The sequence below is a fragment of the Danio aesculapii genome, chromosome 25 (genome assembly GCF_903798145.1).
Source record: "Danio aesculapii chromosome 25, fDanAes4.1, whole genome shotgun sequence".
Taxonomy (NCBI): domain Eukaryota; kingdom Metazoa; phylum Chordata; class Actinopteri; order Cypriniformes; family Danionidae; genus Danio; species Danio aesculapii.
Window position 1 is genome coordinate 31,000,055 of NC_079459.1, and position 23,688 is coordinate 31,023,742.

At 39.5% G+C, this 23,688-nt stretch overlaps 3 protein-coding genes across 3 annotated transcripts in view; 2 read left to right on the forward strand and 1 right to left on the reverse strand.

Annotated features, from left to right (window-relative positions):
* The window catches only part of skic8 (SKI8 subunit of superkiller complex), a 9,502-nt gene extending 9,425 nt beyond the window's left edge, over nucleotides 1-77 (forward strand). Inside the window, exon 10 of the mRNA XM_056451685.1 lies at nucleotides 1-77. This exon is cut by the window's left edge and continues 152 nt beyond it. The gene's annotated coding sequence lies outside the window, so the exon portion shown is untranslated.
* A 7,980-nt stretch (nucleotides 78-8,057) lies between these two features.
* slc25a44a (solute carrier family 25 member 44a) lies at nucleotides 8,058-20,446 on the reverse strand. The gene is made up of 4 exons (XM_056452167.1): nucleotides 20,274-20,446; nucleotides 16,911-17,590; nucleotides 13,189-13,316; nucleotides 8,058-9,608 (listed from the first exon to the last, which is right to left on the reverse strand). The coding sequence occupies exons 2-4, from the start codon at nucleotides 17,563-17,565 to the stop codon at nucleotides 9,417-9,419; spliced, it is 975 nt and encodes a 324-aa protein (XP_056308142.1). The 5' UTR covers nucleotides 17,566-17,590; nucleotides 20,274-20,446; the 3' UTR covers nucleotides 8,058-9,416.
* A 2,320-nt stretch (nucleotides 20,447-22,766) lies between these two features.
* ireb2 (iron-responsive element binding protein 2) overlaps nucleotides 22,767-23,688 on the forward strand; it is a 35,766-nt gene continuing 34,844 nt past the window's right edge. Inside the window, exon 1 of the mRNA XM_056451595.1 lies at nucleotides 22,767-22,823. Within this exon, the coding sequence (XP_056307570.1) occupies nucleotides 22,799-22,823 (25 nt within the window). The 5' untranslated portion in view covers nucleotides 22,767-22,798. The remainder of the gene's footprint in view (nucleotides 22,824-23,688) is intronic.

Consider the following 23,688-nt stretch of genomic DNA (forward strand, 5'->3'; position numbering starts at 1 on the left):
TTATTATTATTATCAATTCATGGTTTCATTGCCAACATCTGCACAGATCATACAAATAAATGTAGTTTTTTTCTAAACAGTCGTTTTTGTTGGATTCACACATTCAATAATGATCAGTGATGTTACAAAACATTATTAGTTGGTTAGTTAACTCATTTATAGTTTAATTACCCCTTGGCTTTAAAAAAAAAGTCTAAAATTCCCTGAAATGTTCTTTTTTTTTCCGTATCTTGAGTGCAAACGTGACTTCTCTGCCCTCTACAGGCCAACACATGTTACTGTTGCAACAATTCAGAGCCCTTGATTTGAACCGCTGGTGATCAAACATGTCAAAATGCGTTTGAAAACGTAATCCACAACAGTACTTGACAAATGAAGAGTTTAGAGTGTTTGATCTACGCTACCAAAGGAAAAAAGGCGGTTCAATCATGTGTGGTTGATTTAATTCACTCCCAGATCACACAGAGATTCAGTTAGAAACCATCGTTTACACACAAACTACTTTGGCAGTTCAAATAATGCACGTTTATAAAAACACGTCTACTGGCAAACGCTTTGGCCCCAAAACACTGTTTTCTGAAGGTTACTGTGAAGGCATGGTGAAAACAGACATGATATGATACGATCCAAAGCAGATTCAACCGATTCAGTAGAATGAGAAGCTTTTCACACTTTATCTCTGGGTTAACGCCATTCCATATGGGCTAAATTCCATAATTTTTTTAAGGGGTCCTATTATGCCCTTTTTTACAACATGTAAATAAGTCTCTGACGTCTCTAGAGTGTGTATGTGAAGTTTCAGCTCAAAATACCCCATGGATAATGTTTTATGACTCTTTGAAACTGCGTCTTTAAGGCTGTGATCCAAAATGTGCCGTTTTGGTGACTAATATCTTATGCTAATGAGGGAGAGATGTCACTAGTGGGCGGGGCCTTTCCCCTCTGATGACACGTACAAGGGGGGAATGTCAATCAAAGTGTTTCTGCAGACTGTTTGTGATTATAAACAATAGAATTAGTTCATTAAAGGCTTGCTATATTAATAGTTTGTTACCACACATTTGTGTTTAAGCCCCGTATAAAAGTAATGTCTGCATAATAGGTCTCCTAAATCAATTTTGAACTATGCAATAAGCTTCAGGCCGATAGAATATTTCGGATCTTCTAATTATGTATTTAGTAAATTTTCTTTTACAGTAAACACTTCATTAACATATTCAGGCATAAAAAGTTTACATTTTTGAAAGGTTTTCCAGCCAGCATTGCTGTCAAAATGATCACATTCTTCAAAACTAATAAATATTGAGGTGTTGCATGCCAGGCCAGTAGGTGGTGATGTCACTCCTGTAGACTATTTACTTTGTTTGTCAAGTTCTTGCACATACTTAAAGATTTTTAAGTCCACAGAGCTTATAACGCTAACATTTTCTGTATTATTTTAAAACTTTGCATTTTTTTGTGCGACATTTTTGTTTTAGCTCCGCCTACTCCCTTAAAGCACCACAAATCATATAATCAAGTCTCCATATAATCTCAAAAATATATAAATATTTGTATATATGTGCATATTTTGCGATGGCTACTGTATATTTCTATAGATAAAGCCAATGACTCAATAACTTTTAAAAAATATTTTAGTTTTTCATTCACAATGTGTCTTAGGATAATAGTTAATTTCCTCATTAAAGACCTCAAGCACATAGCATAAACCTGCGGTCACACTGCACTTGTTGCCCCATAGGCTTCCATTGATACGCATGTAAATGCCACAGACTGGAAACGCAAGCTCGTGTGGCAAGTACCGCAGTTTACTGTGTTGCAAAGTTTAAGCTTGGTAAACTCTGACCTGCAAAATCACATCACCTGATTGGACCAATCACTTGCTTTTATTTTCATGTCTAATCTACTTGTTTAATCCCGCCCCTTTTCACAGCGCGCAGAATTTCACAAGCTCAAACTCTAGTGTGACCGCAGCATCATTCTTTTTTCTTTTTGTCAGGCAGTTTTTCTTCATATCAAAGTTTGTCTTGTGATTCTCTTCGTTTGGTTTAGTTCATGGATTTTGATGCTTAAATACTTTCTAAAATAAAATCACTATTGAGAAACTGAATTGAATTACATTTATAATGAACATTTCTTTAAAGGAGTGGCCACCAATGCACTCTATAACTTGGTAAATATGATCATTATTAACCCCGAGTTTAAGAATGTAACCCAACTAGTCAAACTGACTCACTAAGCTTATAAATGACCCAGAGTTTCAGGTGTGAAAAGCCCATTTTATGGAATAATGTACACAAAAATGAAAATTACCCTGTAATTTACTCTCCCTCAAGCCATTTTCTGTTTATACGACTTTTTTTAATCAGTCAGACGAACACAGTCTGAGCAGTTTTTTTTATCTCGGCTCTTCCATGCTGTATAATGGTGTTGAGTTGTGACTTTTATTTTGAAGTTTCCAAAGTGCATAAATCCATCGTCAATCTAACGATATATATATACTGAATGCACGTTATGCGTAACTGACGTATACACTATATGAAGCATGATGAAAGACTGCTAGACATGTACATGGCATTATATAAAAGTCCTTCAGCTTCGAGTGATCTTGCCTTGCGCGTAGCCGTGCATTTATACTTCTGCGTGCTGTTTGTGTTGCTCTGAAATAACACTCCTGAAAGGAGTAGGTTTTTATGTTCTTCTGTGTCGAGTTTCTTCGCAGGTGTTTTGTTTTTCCTGAACGCTAGTTTAATGTACAAGCTAAAACTCGCTCATTCAGAGGCGGGAACCAACAAGCAACAACTTTAATTGTAACGTAAAAACAAAACCATCTGTAGCTCCTTCACGGTGTCACGGATTGGTCAGGCTCTCACGATCCCCACTCACGAAGATCACCATCACCTGACTTCTAATGAGCACACAGCTGCATCACATTCACGAGCACCAGATAAAAGCACAGCACTCCAGTCGCTCATTGTCCGGGCTCGTCTCGACGAAAGCGGACAACTGAGCGACCACTCAGCGTAGTCATCCTCAGCTAAAACAAACGCTTTACTTACCTGTTCTCTTTGTATTCCTCCTAGTCTTCCTGGTCCACCCGAATCGTCCTGTCTTCCAGTCCTTCCAAGTCTGTGTCATCCTCTGTCAGCTGTATCTGGTGTGTGCTGTCCATCCTCGTGTATTCCTGTTACCCAGCCACGGAGGAAAAGACCCCAACATCATTCCTGATCCTCCTGGCTATCCTTCATGTGCTCCTTGTTGTCATTTAATAAACACCCTAACGTTTCCTTACCTCTGTCTCCTGTCCGCTTCATAACAGAAGCCCGGACCAATAACGACGACAACATGAGCACCCCCGATCACTTTCAAGAGCTGGTGGACCAGTTGAAGCGGATTCTACAGCCACCAGCTCCACTTTCCAACGCACCACCAGCACCGAGCACTTCCGCCTCCACAGTTTCTTCTTCGGCCCTTCCTTCCAGTCCCATGGCCCGACCAGCGCCCTACTCAGGCGGAGCGGGGGAGTGCAATGGTTTTCTGTTACAATGTTCCCTCATATTCGAAATGCAACCTTCTCTATATCCCACAGATAAGTCAAAGATCGCCTACATCGTATCACTACTCTCTGGGCCTGCACTTAAATGGGCTGAGACGATCTGGAACCAAGCCGGGCCGGTCATGAATTCCATCACTACCTTCACGGAGTATTTCAAAGAGGTGTTTGGACGTTCTGATGGGGAAGTAGCCGCTGGAGAGCAGCTGTATCATCTAAAGCAAGGTACTCTATCTACACAGGAATATGCTCTCCGGTTTCGCACTCTAGCAGCTGCAAGTGGATGGAATGAGAGATCGTTGTTGACCACGTACCGGCTCGGCTTGGAACCCACTCTCCGAATCCAGCTGGCCACATTAGATGATACTATGGGTCTGGAGAGATTCATCCAACATTCTCTCCGATGTTCCGATCGTCTCCGTTCCTATCAACAGGACACCATCACCCCCTCGTCTGCACTCCTCCAATCGCCTGAGTCAACAGCCTCTCCAGAACCAGAACCCATGATAATAGAGTCTGGAAGACTGACATCAGCGGAACGACAGAGGAGGCTGACCCGGGGTCTGTGTCTATACTGCGGTGTCAGTGGACACACCCGTATGGAGTGTCCCCTTCGTCCCATTCGGACTTCAGTGAGTGTATTCAGTACGAATATTGAACAATGTAAACCACTTACTACCACCGTACAAATAACTACTGCCTCTATTTCTCTCCTTGTCACAGCCCTCATCGACTCCGGGTCAGCAGGGAACTTCATCTCCCAATCCCTCTGTCGTCAACTCCACCTACGTACTGAGGCGTCCTCGCATATATACCAGATACAACCGATAACCCAGTGCACTCGATCTTCGACCCGTATCCATCGACAATGCGAAGACATCCTTCTTCAAGTGGGGTTGTTACATCAAGAGAGGATTCAATTTCTGGTTCTGGAGGGTGCAAATATGGACATCATTCTAGGGCGCCCGTGGCTGGTGAAGCACGATCCCATCATCTCTTGGGGCACAGGAGAGATAAAGAAATGGGGATCTGGATGTACACCTACCTGTTTTCCAAATCTCCCTCTTCAAGGTCGGAACCCCATTTCTTTGTTTACAACATCGGTCGAGAGTCCTCCTGAGAAGCAGTCTATCCACATTCCTAAGGAGTACAGCTCCTTTCATGATGTCTTCTGCCCCAAGAGAGCTTCCCAGCTACCGCCGCATCGGCCATGGGACTGCGCGATCGACCTAGTTCCAGATGCCCAGTTGCCAAGAGGTAGGATCTACCCGCTCTCGCTTCCAGAGAATCAGGCAATGGAAGATTACATAAGGGAGGCTCTGAGTCAGGGGTACATACGTCACTCAAAATCACCAGCCGCCTCAAGCTTCTTCTTTGTGGCCAAGAAGGACGGAGGGCTGCGTCCATGCATCGACTACAGGGTCCTAAATAACGGTACAGTAAAATACCGATATCCCCTTCCTCTGGTACCAGCCGCTTTGGAACAGCTCCGAGAAGCTAAAGTCTTCACTAAATTGGACCTCCGCAGCGCGTATAATCTGATAAGAATACGTGAGGGGGACCAATGGAAGACAGCATTCGTGACCCCTACTGGCCACTATGAATATGAGGTCATGCCTTACGGTCTGGTCAACGCCCCCTCCGTATTCCAAAACTTCATTCATGAAGTCCTCCGGGAGTTTCTTCACCACTTTGTAATAGTGTACATAGATGACATCCTCATTTACTCCCGGAGTGAGGCCGAACATCGCCAACACGTTGCGGAGGTCCTACACACATTGAGAGAACATCACCTCTACCTCAAAGCGGAGAAATGCTCATTCCACCAGAAGTCGATTCATTTCTTGGGATACATCATTGACCAAACCGGTATACGTATGGATGGGAAGAAAATTGAGGCTGTTCTATCCTGGTCAGAACCCACTTCCATTAAGGAGCTCCAGAGGTTTCTTGGGTTTGCTAACTTTTATAGACGGTTTATCAAGGACTACAGCAGGATTACATCACCTCTCACTAATCTCCTCAAGGGTAAACCCAAAGGACTGGAGTGGACCAAAGAAGCAGCCGCAGCCTTCCGCCTTCTTAAGAAGGAGTTCACAAGGGCCCCACTCCTGACTCATCCTGACCCAAATCTTCCTTTCGTGGTGGAAGTGGACGCATCCACCACCGGCGTCGGGGCAGTATTATCCCAACATCATGATACACCGCCCCGACTGCATCCCTGTGCCTATTTCTCTCGGAAGTTGAGCCCGGCGGAGCAGAATTACAGCATAGGAGACAGGGAGCTTCTAGCAATCAAGCTAGCCTTGGAGGAGTGGCGTCACTGGTTGGAGGGAGCCAAACATCCGTTCCAGGTGATCACAGATCACAAAAACCTCCAATATATCAAAGAGGCCAAGAGACTATGTCCACGTCAAGCCAGATGGTCACTTTTCTTCTCACGTTTTGATTTCTCCATTTCCTATCGTCCAGGACCCAAGAATCTAAGAGCAGACGCTCTCTCTCGTTTACACGAGCATCACGATCATGAAGAACTCCCAACGAAGATTCTTCCCGAACACATCTCCATTTGTCCGATCACCTGGAACGCTCCTCCAGTCGTTGCCACTCCGGAAGCCCCTGCTCCGCCGGGATGCCCTCCTCATCGGCAGTTCATACCACCTGAACACCGGGTAGATCTGATCCACTCCTTACATACCTCGCTAGGCACTGGACATCCAGGGATCAACAATACTCTCTCGCTAGTATCCCAACGATTCTGGTGGCCAAACATGGCAAGGGATGTGAGGCAATATGTTCAGGGCTGTAAGGACTGTGCCCAATCCAAGAGCCCACGTCATCTACCCGCTGGAAAGCTCCATCCCTTGCCGATTCCGAACCGTCCCTGGTCACACCTAGGAGTGGACTTTATCACTGACCTCCCCTCGTCAGAAGGTAATACCTGTATTCTAGTCATCGTAGATAGATTCTCAAAGTTTGTCAAACTAATCCCTCTGAAAGGTCTTCCCACAGCCTTTGAAACAGCCGACAATATCTTTAATCAAGTCTTCAGGTCATTTGGTATTCCAGAAGATATTGTGTCGGACAGAGGTCCACAGTTCATCTCACGTCTATGGAAAGCCTTCTTCAAGCTCCTAGGTGTGGCCGTCAGCCTCTCTTCTGGATATCATCCCCAAACCAACGGGCAGACAGAGAGGAAGATTCAGGAGGTGGGACGGTTCCTGAGGACCTTCTGCAGTGGTCACCAGAGCTCCTGGAGCCAGTATTTGGGCTGGGCAGAATATGCCCAAAATTCACTGCGGCAACCCTCCACCGGACTCACGCCATTCCAGTGCGTCCTGGGCTTCCAACCACCGCTCTTTCCCTGGGATGGCGAACCATCTGATGTCCCCGCAGTGGATCACTGGTTCCGGGAGAGCGAGAGAGTCTGGGACGAGGCTCATCAACATCTGCAGAGGGCAGTCCGTCGAAGCAAGGTAACCGCCGATAGAAGAAGGTCTGAAGAACCCAGATACACACCCGGACAAAAGGTGTGGCTATCCACCCGGGACATACGCATGCGACTGCCCTCTCGCAAGTTAAGTCCCCGATTTGTTGGTCCCTTCACCATCGTGGAACAGGTTAACCCCGTCACCTACAAACTACAATTACCCTCTCACTACCGTATTCACCCTACATTCCACGTATCACTCCTGAAACCCTATCACGATCCTGTTCTTCCCTCCACAGAGCCTGACCACGAAGAGGAACCCCCTCCTCCACTGCTCCTAGAAGAAGGAGCCGTCTACGCAGTGAAGGAGATCTTGCGTTCCCGACGTCGTGGTGGCCAGTTGGAGTACCTGGTGGACTGGGAAGGGTACGGCCCCCGAAGAAAGGACATGGGTTCCCAGAGCTGATATTCTCGATCCTAGTCTCATGGTGGAGTTTCATGAGAGCCACCCTGAGTTCCCAGCGCCTAGAGGCAGAGGGAGACCACCACGGCGTCGGAGGTGTCGGCCCTCAGGAGCGGGCCCTGGGGAGGGGGGTACTGTCACGGATTGGTCAGGCTCTCACGATCCCCACTCACGAAGATCACCATCACCTGACTTCTAATGAGCACACAGCTGCATCACATTCACGAGCACCAGATAAAAGCACAGCACTCCAGTCGCTCATTGTCCGGGCTCGTCTCGACGAAAGCGGACAACTGAGCGACCACTCAGCGTAGTCATCCTCAGCTAAAACAAACGCTTTACTTACCTGTTCTCTTTGTATTCCTCCTAGTCTTCCTGGTCCACCCGAATCGTCCTGTCTTCCAGTCCTTCCAAGTCTGTGTCATCCTCTGTCAGCTGTATCTGGTGTGTGCTGTCCATCCTCGTGTATTCCTGTTACCCAGCCACGGAGGAAAAGACCCCAACATCATTCCTGATCCTCCTGGCTATCCTTCATGTGCTCCTTGTTGTCATTTAATAAACACCCTAACGTTTCCTTACCTCTGTCTCCTGTCCGCTTCATAACACACGGGACTCGACACTTGTAAACACTCGCGGCACTCATCACCACTACCAAGCTGACCAATCACAGAGCTTGCACTACGCGGCGTGTAGTTACAATTTTTAAGAGGTGCGCAATATGCCTGCCGTCGTGTCATCCAGGTGGATGCTGCACACTGGTGAGGGATGATGAGATTCCCCCAAAAATGTGTAAAGCGCTTTGAGTGTCCAGAAAAGTGCTATATAAATGTAAGGAATTATTATAGGGTATATGCCGAGCTAGTGTTTCTTCCCATACTGATAAACATCTGGTGACCTGTTATTGTAAGTTTTGTCCATTTTATACGGTTCCTTTTACAGCATCAATGTTATAATGTAATTAAAATACATTCAGTTAAATAGACTTTTGCATTTATTCAGTTGCTCAAGCGTAAAACGAGACAAAAAGCCGTTTGCTCGCACGCGCCCGTCAGAATCAGCAGGCTAGCACAGAAGCTCCATTGAATATACTGGTGTAAAATAAATGCTCATATTATAAAGACATGGCAGGGGAAGTGTAATTTAATGCAGTGCTTTTTGTACAATCTGAGACCCACTTTATTTCAGATATCACTCAGCCAGTGGAGATCGCTGATTTTTAAAGAAAACAGACCTTAAGTGCGCCGTTTTTTGCATTGGCATACACTTCACCGGAAACGCTTAACCCAGGTTACTGGCAAATTAAAAGTCCTATTAGCATGCTTCGGCATATACCCTATTGTCGTATATTTTCATTCATATAAAATTGGAGTTTACAATAAAATAAAATACAAATGTTTCTGTTACAAAACAAATCTATCTGCTTCATAAGACGTGTTATCCCCTGGTGGCGACAATGAATCAATGGCCTTTTGGAAACTTCAAAATAAAAGTCACTATCTAACACTATTATATAGCATGGAAGAGACGGGATTGAAATGTAAAACTACTTCGACTGTGTTCGTCTGACAAACAAAAGTCATTGAAAATGGCGAGTATATTATGGGGTCATTTTCGGGTGAACAACTCCTTTAAGTTCTCAATCTCCTACCATGTAACAGATCTGATGATCTCACTTCCTGTAATATGAAGTGAACGGCACAGCATGAGATGCAAAATGAAAACTCAATAATAGTCACCATTTCGAAATATTTTCACTTACCAGGCCATAAAAGGAGTTCAACGACACCTTGTTACTAAAAAAGAATACTAGTTCGGCCCAAACGCGCACAACCAAATGAAACGTTTACAAAATATACAAAAATCCACAAAAGAGGGAGAAAAGAACGTCACAGATGAGCGCCGCTTATTGCCTGGTCCTTATAAAATCTAAAAGTCGTAAAAGGCATCTGCTTTAAAAGGCTGAGGTATTTTCACCAGTGTCTGCTGTGCACCAGTTCAGGCCGCAGGCTGAGTCTCTTTAGTGTCTCGTAGCCGATGACGATCATGATGGATGTAGGTGTGGAGGAAATGATGCGTGCCGAGAGACCCTTAGTAAGACCCCATATGCCCTCCTCAGCCATTAACTGCTTAAACGTCTCGATCACTGACGAACGTCCTTCAACCTGCAAACACAGACACACGCTTTAATAAGGCCGTATCATGTAAAACAAGAACCGCAAACATGAACACTGACTAGCTGTGATCAGTGAAGTGAAGTAACAAATTACAAATACTTCAATTAATGTAACCGAGTCGTTTTTTCCTCAGGAATTATAATTTAATATGTGTACTTTTACATTTTTAGTGCTGTATCAGTACTTTCTCTATTTGTTTCTTGTCTATCCGCTGTTAATTCGTGACGTATGAAATACTGTTACCGGGTTCAAGCGGCTACTCATTTAAATAAAAATATTCGTTTATGACCACTTTTTAGTCATACATTAAAGTGAATTTGATAAAATCATTGTATAGACAACAGCCTCTGGACTTGCTGCATCACAGACACCAATATTTTAACAATTTATAAAAAATGAATCACTTTCTGGCTATCGGATATTAGGCATGGATATATATATTGCGATCGTGATTTTCGAAAGTATTACCATATGTTGAGTCTCCCCACGCTTTTATGTCTGCCGTTTTGCACGTTGGTGTGCACGATCACATTGGTGCCCTTTATTTAGTCACAAGGCATTAAACGTCAAAAAAAATGCGAGCAAAAAGCGTCCCGGTGTGCACGGGCCTTAATGGTGTTGGATTGTCTCAGTGAGATTCATCGTCATCAAAGCCGAAAACCTGATTGATGGTTTGCGCCATCATTGTGCACAAGGAAGAGCATTAACTGCTTCATTCCGGACGTCATTCAGATATATTGAGATAGTGTAGTCCTATAATGTGTATGTATGACGATGCTGCTGACAATATGCAAGATTATGAAATCGATGTATGCGTGCGCAGCTGTGTACTTTTTCCGCGCTCACATTTGCATGTCACGACCACATGCGCTCTATGTACATTTTTCTCTATGTACTATGCACTTTTGTTATTCTCCTCTGCAAGTCATCTGTCCTGATGTCTGAAATGTACTAGCTGAAATTTAGATGACAATACCAATTTATAAAATATATTTTAGAATTAATTAAACCTATTAAAAAGCAGGGACTAGGGTTGGGCGACAGACCAATTTGGCATCGTACAATGTCTAATGTGAAGCATCACGATGAACGATGGCATCATCATCATCATAGGCAGATGTAAATCAATTTTTTATAAATAAATAATTAATTCATAATGAATTAATTATTTGTAGCCTACCGTTTCAACTACCTGACCCGCATGGTTTTTGTTTTACCCATAAATAAAGATAAATTACACACAAATTACCATGACTAGGGCAGAGTGATCCGTGTCTCTATAATGGCGTCCACAAACTTGGTCGGTAAAAAAGGTACACAACCAACAGTATCTGAGGTTTTCACTAAAATTACGAAGTACTAAACAAGATTGAAGCAGTGTACTGACGCTGTGACACGTTACCAGATAGATTCAAAAGACAGAAGAGTCGTTAGATAGAGACAAGATGAATTAAATATCACGTTTAACAACTATAGTGAGACGCCATCCAGCAGGACATCCTTGATAAACTGTCCGACGTGCACTGTGTGTGTGGTCACGTGATGTGTGTTTTCAGCAGACGGAGGGCTGTTTAGAAATGCTAGGTAAAACAGTGTGGATGTGGATCATTTTCGTTCTAAAATGCCATTTTAAAACTAAGATGTATTCTTGTAAAGGGGGCCTAAGTGTGTATTTTTTGCGAGCGGGTTTGCGACGGGGTCGGGGCTACGGGGTTTGCGGCTGAGGATCGTCTATCGGCCCAACCCTAGTAGTGACTATGCAAAGGGAAAGTGATAAACACTTTTTAGCAATTCATTATATATTTTTCGGGGTGGAATGTTAAAGCATATTAGGCTGCTCAATTCAACAGGACTTAATATTTTTACAGTTTGAATTGTTGACTGACTAGTAGTTTATTTATCATGTGGAATAAAGAGTCGACTAAATCAGTGTTTCCCAACCCTGTTCCTGAAGGCACACCAACAGTACACATTTTCAGCCTCTCCCTAATCAAACACACCTGAATAAACTCATCAGAAGATTAGAAGAGACTCCAAAACCTGAAGTTAATGGGTCAGATAAGGATGACATTCAAAATATGTACTGTTGGTGTGCCTCCAGGAACAGGGTTGGGAAACACTGGACTTAATAACAGGGGAAATTATAGTCTGTGGACACAAGAGAAGTAAGCTAGTGCAGCCATCTAGCGGCGGACATTGAGGTACAATTATAAACCTATTTAACATTATTTTGGTGACTATTAAACTGCTTAACATTTAAACTGATAAAACAAAAAAAAAACTTAAATTGTGTAGCGAATATCAAATATTTATATAAAGAATATTATTTATTTTTTAGTATTATTTCTATTATAATTATTATTATTATTATTAATTATTTAAACACACACACACATATACATATATGTGTGTGTGTGTGTGGGTCTCTCGTCTTCCTTATTTGTTGTCCTTGGCTGATCACATGCCTGATTAAAAGTGTTCAAAGTGATACTTTACACGCAATGACCCAAGAGAACGTTTATAGACTGCTTATCACTGATGAGAAGATGAAGGATGTCGACTGTATGATGACTGAAATTTACCTTAAACAATCACTAAATGCACTACAGAATGTTACGTTTACACATCCCTGCACGAACTGCATCAGCCGTTCACAGTGTAACGCTCATTACTCGAGTATTTTTGAAAGAGCTACTTTTACACTGCTTTTGTGAAAGTAATGAAAATGACAGAGTACATTATCATATATTATAATTGAGAGCAACGGTCAAGTCCTGTGGGTAAAACTACATAAATTTTCTTCAGAGGGAAATTATTTTTTAATAATAACTGATTAATCAGACCTGTCATGGTGATTGCTTTTGTTAATTCCATCTGTTTGTATTTTTTTTTTAAATAATCATATATAATAATGGAATTTGTTCCATTAAACTACAAACTACATTACCCATGATGCTCTATGGAAAAATGTCCGCCAATAAGAGTTACAGTAAGCAAAGTGCGTCAAATAGCATATTTCCACTTAAATGCAACCCTGAAAATAATAAAAGTAAGCCTTCATAAGCTTTCAAATACCTAAATATATGTATTATTTGCACCAAACATGACATATATTGCTCTTATGGACACAACCAACAAGTTTCTTTAACGAAATATTTTTTGCTTAATGAATTAAAATGCTAATTTTATATATATATATATATATATATATATATATATATATATATATATATATATATATATATATATATATATATATATATATATATATATATATATATATATATATGTCATAAACCGGTTTAATTTATATGTAAAAACAAAAATAAAATCAATTTTTTTAACCTTTAAAATTAAGAGAATAACCCTTGGTAACATGATGCTGTTTAAATATTTGGGGCTCATAAGATTAAGTAATGAACACAGAAAAAGGACACATTTTATGACCAAAATAATACTCAACAAAAAAGCGTTCCCCCTTTTTATTACTTTTTATAATTATCAATACTGATTAAAATACATATATATTGATGGTGTGACGTGTAAGGTTTTCCGGTTGTTTCTGTACCTGTACTCTGGCTCGCACCACATCCATGGGGTTTGTGAGGGTGGAGGCTGTAGCTGCAGCCATCGGTCCCGCAATGGCCTGTAGAATGAGGTGCGGACAGTCAGCAGGAGCCAGTCTGGAGAGCTGCTCTAAAAACACACACACGCCACAGGATACATGTCACACAGTCACGTTTATCAAATTACAGCAAGTGATACGCTGAAAATATTCCAAATATTCAGAACACTCAAATGATCGGGATCAATTAGATCTCAAAATGACAACTTATATAATATTAAACTTGTTACTGGGTTCCCACGCTACTTTAAAGTACTTAAAAGTACTCGAATTTCAATGATACAAATTCAAGGCCTGGAAAATACTTAAAAACAAACACAGGTCATTAAAAGTACTTGAATTAAATTTGAAATTAAATTTGTTTATGGTTTTATTTACACAATTGTACTCTGTTGTCAAAAATGGAAAAATAAAATAAGAAATTCTTAAATTAAAAATCTTACATTTAAATCGTGTACAAAAACACTGACTACAATGACAAACGACGCATATAATAATTTTTAGGGGTTTTCACCTTTATTGTGATAGGGCAGTGGAGATTTAGAGAGAGGAAAGTATGGGGAGCAGAGATAGGGGAAGGGTCGGCAAAGGACCTCGAGCCGGGAATCGAACTCGGGTCGCCGCGAACACCTCAGTGCCATGTGTCGACGCACTAACCATAAGGCTATTGGTGCCGACAAACGACGCATATTTGGTCAATTTTTCAGAAACTGCATTTGAATATTGAATTCAGTCCAGTATTGAATTCAACAAATGTTATTAAAGTTTATTTTTGACAATAACCCTGACATTTTTTACGTAAATATTAAGTGAAATGGGGTGTGAATTACAAAGGTGCTTTAAAAATTAACGGTGCTTTAAAAAGTCCTTCAATCTGGTGTCCATGAAAGTGTTGGAACCCTGTTATTATATTAAGTTATATTATTATTTATAGAGCTTACTATCTATTCAAGCACCATGCGGTTTGCTACTTCACATAAAAGCTGGAGCTTTAAATTGTCAATTTTACAGCAAAATCTAGGGAAACACTGAGTATTAATTCATACCATTTACTACTGGCTTGTTACCTGCCTATTATTAAGATATGAACTGCTTATTAGCACTTATAAAGTATGATCTTTTACACATCCCTACCCAGTTCCTAAACCCAAGTACTACCTTACCTAACTATTAATAAACAGCTAATTAGTAGTTTGAGCTAAAAGTCTTAATTAAGCGGTTGTTAACAGCGAGAATTGTACATTGAAATAAAGTGTGACCAAATTTGCTCATACTTAATTTTAAGGTGACGTAGTGTTACACTGGTGTAACTATTTAACTACTGAGTAATATGAATTAATTACATATACTTACTATATAGCTGAGGTTAGTTTAGGGTTAGTTACACCATGCAAATATGCATAATTCATTGTAATTACTGTAGTAAGTGCATGGAACGTGTTAAATAAAACACCACTTGATGTGTTTTAATGGATGACAAATTGTTGTTTGCTACCACAGTTAAACTTTAAAATGACCATCTATTTACATTTACCAATAGTTTTAAACCAAAATGAACATCAGAATGTATGATTTAAGACTCAATTCAGCTGTAGAATGTTTCAATTAACTTCCGGGAAAATAAAAGGTGGATATGTTGCTTTCATTGTGATTCAGCGTTACATATACAGATATACAAATAAAAAAAATAACATTATTCTGACCTGTACGTGTTAAAATAAATAAAAGTATAAGTGATATATACCTGACAATATATTTTGCTTTATAAAACGTGTTACACCGAATGAGATTTTAATGTGTGTTTATCATAATTCAAGGTAAAATTTTGAACTGCACTGTACATAGATATCATTGCAAATGTGCAGACATACATATCTCAATAGTTTGCGATAAATTAGCAAAAGCAGTAAGTCCACTCGGCTCAGGTGTTTTTGTTTACCTGAATGTTTTTGATATATTCAGGTGTATATAACCATACCAGTGGAGCAAACTTTTGGAAATACATCTCTTCTGTTATTATTTTTTTTATCCAATTCGTGACAATTGTTTGTTTACATTGTTTGTACCTGTTTACAAGGCAATTTTTGTTCGTTTACATTGTAAAAAAATTACTGGAGCACAAAACGCCAAAACGGGGAGAACATGCAAACGCCACACAGAAAGACGGGACTCGAACCAGCGACCTTCTTGCTATGAGGCGACAGTGCTAACCACTGAGCCACCATGCCACCCACTTTCAGATTATTATACCATTAATGTTAAATACATTTAGCGTTATAAACATTTTTTTATTATCATTTCTATTCTCTGTAATATTGTTTCACATATGTTATATCGCATTATTTTGTATATCACACTTTGCCTTTTTCTTTAATATTGCACAGCCCTAGTAAAATTGTATGACAGCCTTTTTACAACACATTCTATGCACTTCATTCGCTAAATAAAAACACTTTCCGTTTCGGCAATTATAATATTCACAACACTGAATCATTTCAGCGCATCACTAAACCAGTTATTCCCAACCCTGTTCCTGAAGGCACACCAACAGTACAAATTTTCAACCTCTTCCTAATCAAACACACCTGAATCCACTCATCAGAACATTAGAAGAGACTCCACAACCTGAAATGAATGGGTCAGATAAGGGAGACATCCAAAATAAGTACTGTTGGTGTGCCTCCAGGAACAAGGTTGGGAAACACTGCAATAAACATTTTGGCTATATTTGACCCAAGCGGCAACCTCCCGCTCTCCCTCGGGAAGCCAATACGGAAGTAACTGAAACTGCAATTCATCAAAATTCCGCTAGTCCTGGCTCCATAATAGAGCAAATTTTAATTGAGCCCACTGTTAGAATGGCCAACTTTACAGCAGAAAAAAAGGTATTTACAGCCTGGTACAAAGAACGATTTTGGTTCATATAGCTATTATTACCCTCCATGACAACTGTGAGGGGGGTGAATTTTTTTATAACTCATCCATTTTCTTTATATTAGGTTAAATTAAGTTTGTATAATTAAGGGCGTGGCCACTTGAGTGACAGCTAGGTCTCGCTGGTCGCTGTCACTTCACCTTAGCTGAATCCGGCAGATTAGACACTGATTTCGGCATATTCATCCTATTTTTGTGTTGTTTTATGTGGCTTTACAGTCAGCAAACAAAATGGCGACGGTTGGCCGCGCCTACTTGTAGCTTCTTTTGCGCTCTTCAGAAACCTATGGGTGACGTCACGGATACTACGTCCATATATTTTACAGTCTATGATTTGACCCCGTGAAGTGCTTTAGCGTGTGTATTTTTATTCAATGTTTGACGTAATCTCAACCGAAACAAGAAAAGAGGGTGGGACAGTGTAGCTCCTCCTCTTTTTAATAAAACAGCCAATAGCGTTTGCTTTCACCACTCTGCCAATGACAGCACATCAAATGATAAGTGTCTAGAAGGGGCGGGGCATGACAGTCACTAGAGAGCATTTGATTAGTCATGATTTGACGGTGATGTGAAAAAAAAAACGTTGATCCATTTAGGCGGAAGTGACAAACTACTTTACATGTTTAGATCAGTTTTATGTCTTCTAAATGTGAATTTGAGCACATACTGATACTAACATCTAATAAACTTTTATTTCATGAGAAATTTCCATTCTTCCAATAATGCCTTACCTCCATAAAAGTGATAAAATGGCCACCAGACGGCGCTGTTTGGTATGTATGTCAGCAGCGACGCCACATATCCGCGATAAAACCCGCGAAACCCGTCAGCATGAAAAATCTGCACCACAATGTCTCTGGTCTGCCCGAATGTGACTTTATGCTTGCCCGTGGCCATGGCCATCTTGGGTTTGAGCTTGAACCGCGTGAGCTGGCAGCCCTGACCCTGCACCATCAGCTGCTGGGAAACCACATCGATGGGCACCGTGATGCTCTGCGCCACCAGCGAAGCTGCACCACCTGCCACCAGCGACTTGACCGTGTTATTGGATGTATACCGGGAGACATATTTCCTGACCAGCTCATAGGTGGTAATGTAAGCCTGACCTGAGATCAGCGTGAACGTGTTTATCATGAAGCCGCGGTAAAGACCTCGCGCGCCTTCGGCCTTCAGGATCTTGCAGAAGGCGTCGAAGGTGCCGTTGTAGAGCGATTTGCCCTTCTGGACTTGCAGGCGGGTGCGGATCAGGGTGAATGGGTAAACGGCGGCCCGTGTGGTCATGGTCATGAAGACGCCCAGTGAGTAGAACTTCCGCTTGTCCAGATCCTCCCATTCGATGATCTGAATGTTGCGCTTATGCTGCATCATTGCCGCCGATGACCTCATCGAATCACACACGCATGCTTTTCTCCTGAAGGGACAAAATCAGAACATTTTGGATAAGAGAGAGGTGTTGTGGTGGAGATATGAAGGTACAGAGATTAAAGGTCAGGCGTAATCAGTCTCTGTAGAGATAATTCTGACGTGTTTAAAGAAAAACACACACATCTTAAGTCTATGGGTTGTACTTCTGTCTATAGTTTGGATTTAAAGCTTTTGACATTTATTTGTTGTCTATTTTTCATAAACGCAGACACAATTAAATTATTATTTTGTATTAATACACACACTTAATAAATAAATAATAATACTACACATATATATATATATATATATATATATATATATATATATATATATATATATATATATATATATATATATATATATATATATATATATATATATATAGTATTATTAACATCCAGTTGCCAACCCAGTTAATCCAAAAACATTTTAAATGGTTAGTTTAACAAATATTGACAAATAAAATGTGCTTTTGAGGCTTTTTTTTGTTGAGAATGTAGTTGTTTAGATTGCAACTATGCAGTTTTTTATAAGGACAGTGCCTATTTTAAAATATAGTTATAATTTCTGAGAGACAGCTAGATGGCGGCCATAAGACGAGATTCGGGCGAGATTCTGAAGTGCGCATCCCATGCACGTTGCGCTATCCCATGATGCACCACAAGAGAATTCATGAATGGGAGTGAAGCAACGCAACTGATGCAGGTAGGTCACGTGACCTTGACAAAATGGTGGATGTAGTACGTCCGAATTCCATTCATACTTCTTTCATTCATACAGTATAGTACATACTTTTCTAACGGCCGAGTAGTACGTTTAAATTCAAATGCAGTACCTACTGAGTAGTAGCTGATTTCGGACTGAGCCATAGTCCATTCACAAGATGGCCACAGAGACCGCATAGAAGAGAGAAACAGTGTAATTTCTACTACAGCTGATCAAATCATTATTAAACAGGTAAGTGACATTCTAAGTCGAGCTCTCTCTTTTGTATGTTGTAGTGATGTATTTATACCATCTAATTGTAGTGTGTTGACTCTCATATCAGGAATGTATGCATTTTGTGTTGGCCACTCTTTGTATAACCCTGAGGTACTTTTTGGTTGGCCATCTGTTTGTTTCAAACGTGTCATGTTTTCATCACTGCAGACTAGTCCAGCAAACAGAAAGAATGAGGAAATGCTTGCATGTTTTTAGCGTTTTTCTTATCGCAAACTGCAATCTTGTAGTGATTGTGCTGGGTTTTTTTCGGGGTTGATTATTGTGATCTCCCGATTGCAACAGAAATGCTGTGAAATCTCTGTAGACTGATGGCATTTCATGCCGTTCAGCCTTAAAATCTTAAAATGTGCGCAAAATCACCTGTTTTTTCATCACTTAAGACATTACGCTATATAGAATAATTTAAACACTAGCTCTAAGTGACGTTGTATATATATATATATATATATATATATATATATATATATATATATATATATATATATATATATATACACACACACGCACAAACAGTTGAAGCCAGAATTATTAGCCCCCCTTTGAATTTGTTTCTTTTTTAAATATTTTTCAAATGATATTTAACAGCAAGGAAATTTTCACAGTATGTCTGATAATATTCTTTCTTATTTGTTTTATTTCAGCCCCTTTAAGCTAATTTTTTTTGACTGTCTACAGAACAAACCATCATTATACAATAACTAATTAAACTAGTTAAAAGCGCTATAGAAATAAAAATGAATTGAATTGATTGAAAATTCTGGGTTTTTAGCTCTTATGAAGTTAAAGAAATTAGTTTTTGGGTTTTTTTTTGGAAAATTAATATGAACATCTGAAAACATGCACTTTTTTGTCATTTTTAGGAAAATATAACTTCTATATTCTTCAGGAACTTGTGAAAAAAAATTCTCATTCTTGTGCTAAAGCAGTTTATGTATAATTATTATTATAAATCGAAAATATCTTACATTAAGCATACACTTCTATCCAAAAGTACTTAATTTTGTAACCATTATAAGACTATTGGGTCACTTTAAAATAGTTATATTACTTTATATATTTACTAACAATGAACAATGCATTTATTACAGTATTATTAACTGACAGTGCATTAATGTTATCTAACACAACTATATTTTGGTGTACAAGACTGTTCATATGTTGTAAATACTTGAACTAACACTTTTAAAGTGTTACTGACTATTGTTTAATGTATAATACATGTAATATAGCATCAAATTTAGAAAACGTAAATGATGGTCAATTTTAAAAGTCAGTTTTAAAGACACAGGGATGTTGTCGAATGTTTCATTAAATTATAACATCATTGTTTACCAAATAAGACATGTTCTTCTTCTCTGTATTCTTTAAGTAACCTCTGACAAAAAATAGACTAGCTTTTTGTGAGGCAGCTCTATTTAAATGACACAAAATGCCCATAAACGGTCAAAGATTAAATATAGCAGTAGTCAATCAGTGATTTGGCTGTGACAGAACTCAATGTTTATCAGAGTCATTGTGACCTTTTCATAGTGGAGCTGCAAAACTATCAGAGCTCTCCTTTCTGCTGCACATGCGCATTACACGACATAATACACCACCTGACACCCCCTATACATAAAAAACATCTCTCGACCATCACAAGTACATGACTCTCGCTTTGACCTCTCAGACACGCACGAACTCACCTGATTAACTCGCCATGTTGGCTCTTTCTTCATCCAGCGGCCTCAAGCAGAGCTGAACAGTCCTGTCAGCGGAAAAATGCGATATTTTTCCTGTAAAAACTTCATTTCTCAGCTGCACTCGAGGCCTGCTGCTCCTCCTGATAGAAAGTCATGCCGATTGAGCCAGGCGCTGCTCTACACTTCCGGCGCATGCTCAAACGTCACTGCTGAGATATCGAGGAGCCGCTGCTGCCTGCTGATTGGTCAGTGACACAAGAGAAGCGGATTGATGATTGGGTGGTGGTGTGTTGCTGATTGTTTATTTGTTTCAAGCATGGTAGCATGGTTGATATTTAATAAAAGAATACAACACAGTAATTAATGGCATTCCCAATGGTTTAAAAACTTTATTGGAAGGAGTACAGACTTTTAATTTGGATCCTACCTATAGACCAAACGATCTAATCTCAATAGAAGAGATGTCAATAGTTGATGACAAATTCAATAATCGTATATTGATTTTTTTTAACCATAAAACAATTCCAGTTTCTCATTTTAAATGGCTGGCCACATACACTGTATAAAAATCTGTTATTTAAATTTTTTATATATAAATATAATATTTTTTTTATTTATAAATAATCGTAAAATAACGGCGTTAAATTGCAGACATTTACCGTAAAATAACGGGCGTTAAATTACAGAACTTTCCTTACATTTAAATTTCTGTAACTTACCGTCTGTTATTTTACGGTAAATGTCTGTAATTTAACGCCGTTATTTTACTTTTTTTTTCAGCAACGTAAAAAATTGTAACAACATAAAAAAAAGTAAAATATCAGATTTTTTTTACAGTGTATAACATAAATTGGGACGTTACTTGGCATCTTCCACATAAATATGTGCTAACTAACAAAGTAAAATAAATGGCATATCAAATATTACATAGATGTTTTCCTTGTAATAGTAAATATATGCTAGATATTAGCCCCGTTCACACAGTGATACCTGTAAACATCTGGAAAATTTCTGGAACGACTTTACCAGTAAGTTCAAATAAGCGCTGTTCACACAGGTGAGGACGTTACGGAATTTTTCCAGGAAAGACCATTCACACATCCATTCCAAAATGTGTCTGGAAAAATATTCAAAGGCTTTTATTTTCATAAACAGCACGGATGTGAATGTGTCTGAATGTTCTGATTGGGTGGAGTAGACGTCTCACGTCAGCGTCAACGCACTCTTTCCAGCTAGTTTCTTTCTGCATTCACACATCGCAACATTCCGACAAATTACCGGTAAATTTACAATTCCTCTTGTAAACAAACTTGTAAAAAAATTGCTGGAACAAATTTACCGGTATTTTCAAAAAGAGCCTGTTCACAATTTTCCGGAAAGGTCTGTATGTGTGAAAGGGGCTATTGAAAACAAATGTACATTCCGAGCAGACACTCAACATCATTAGACATTAATATTAGGTTAGATTTAGGTCGTGAGGTCAGGTGACCAAAATTCAGTGTCTAGCGAGCATCTAAGTTCAATGTTATTTTGACGTCCATTAATGATGTCAAATTATGTTGATATTTGGTTGATTTTAGGTTGTGTTGGATGACCAAAATCCAACGTCTGATAGATCTCATAGTGGTAACGTCCACAAAACATCAAGGTGTAACATGATTAAACGTTGATATTTGGTTGATTTTAGGTTGGACATTGACGTTGGCCTGACGTTGGGTTCTGACGTCCCGATTTTTATTTCCAAACAAAATCCAATGTCCCCACAATGCTGGGGTATGTTGGGGTACAACGTCAATATGACGTTATGGTTGATTTTATGATTAATTTTAGGTTGTGTTGGAAAGTTACTAAAGTCCAACGTCTGATAGATGTCATAGTGGTAACGTCCACAAAACATCATGGTGTAACATGATTAGACGTTGATTTTAGGTTGATTTTAGGTTGGACGTAGAACATTGACGTTGGCCTGAAGTTGGGTTGTGACGTCAACCCGATTTTCATTTCCAAACAAAATCCAACGTCACCACGACGTTGAGGTACACCGTAAATATGACGTCAGGTTGACATTCTGTCTCTGCAGGGTATTTACTTATGCATATTAACATTAAAAAGATAAATGTTTTCTTTACAATTATACAAGATTTTCAAAGCATGTGCATTTTTGAATATTGTTTATATAGTGTGTGTAGACAGACAGACAGACAGACAGACAGACAGACAGACAGATAGATAGATAGATAGATAGATAGATAGATAGATAGATAGATAGATAGATAGATAGATAGATAGATAGATAGATAGATAGATAGAGAAAGGAATGATTCCATATCCACTTGACATCCTTTAAATAAGCAACTGTGGATAAATAAAAGTAATAAAGGGTAGAGTAAAGATTCTCTTTACTGATTGGACGGCGCCGTACGTGATTCTCTCATCTGATTGGACGGCCGTCCAGGGAGTTACTGTGTGCTGATTGGCCAACCGTCGTCGCTCGAGCGAGTGGAGTCGTGTTAACAGTAGGACTCATCATGGCGCTCGGTTCACCCCAGAACGGTAAGAGCTGTTTTTTCAGACAAAAGGAACTAAATTCCTTTCGTTAACGCCCTGAATGCGATATAGGTAACAGGTTATACTAAAAGTTACAATTGTGTGCTCAAACAGTCCTCAGAAATTGAGTTTATGAAGGATGAAAGTGGCGGTTTTGTCATTAGCATTTCAGCTAGCGGTGTAAGAGCGACTGACATCCAGCTCGTGCATCTCACGCGATCATAAACTCATGTGTGTCAAAACGGAGATGTCCTGCTTGACAACAGCTGCTTTTGTTCATGTTTTAGTATATAAACCACGAAATGTTATGTAACGTTAGGTTAGCTAGATTGTGAGATATAAGGTGTTATAATATGTCTATTTTGCTTTGTTTACTATAGTACAACATTCTGTACCATGTTTTTTATTGTATTAGCAGCACAATGTTATTGTATTTACAGCAATGTTGCTAGTTTTTTTGTGGTATGCAAATACAATACCGTTGGAATATTTTAACCATCCATCAGCACTATTATTTGTATATATCTAATAGGAAGTACGATTTAATCAATATAATAGCTGTCAACGTGAACTCTAAAGGCTGTCTAAAATTTTCTCTCAGTTACATTTCATAAAATGGCTTTCTCAATTATGTGCTTGTTTAGTGAGGGGAAATACATAATGTGGAAAACATACTCATAAATATAAACGTTGTAAAATAATAACATATCACTCTTTTAACTTAAACGGTGGCCTTTGGTTATTCAAATATAATGGCGTTTAAAACGTAAAGACACTTTGAGAGTCAAAAAAACATACAGGCAATACTAATTTAATACTTCTGAGCAGGGCCGTAGTGTCAGTCAGTCAGTCTTTATTTATTTCCCGAAGG

Coding starts and splice junctions, on each gene's coding strand:
- slc25a44a (XM_056452167.1), bottom strand. CDS start 17,565: ATGAGGTCATCGGCGGCAATGATGCAGCATAAGCGCAACATTCAGATC. Junction 13,317..16,910: donor ATTTTATCACTTTTATGGAG/GTAAGGCATTAT, acceptor GTGTGTTTTTAG/AGCAGCTCTCCAGACTGGCT. Junction 9,609..13,188: donor TGGTGCGAGCCAGAGTACAG/GTACAGAAACAA, acceptor CTGTGTTTGCAG/GTTGAAGGACGTTCGTCAGT.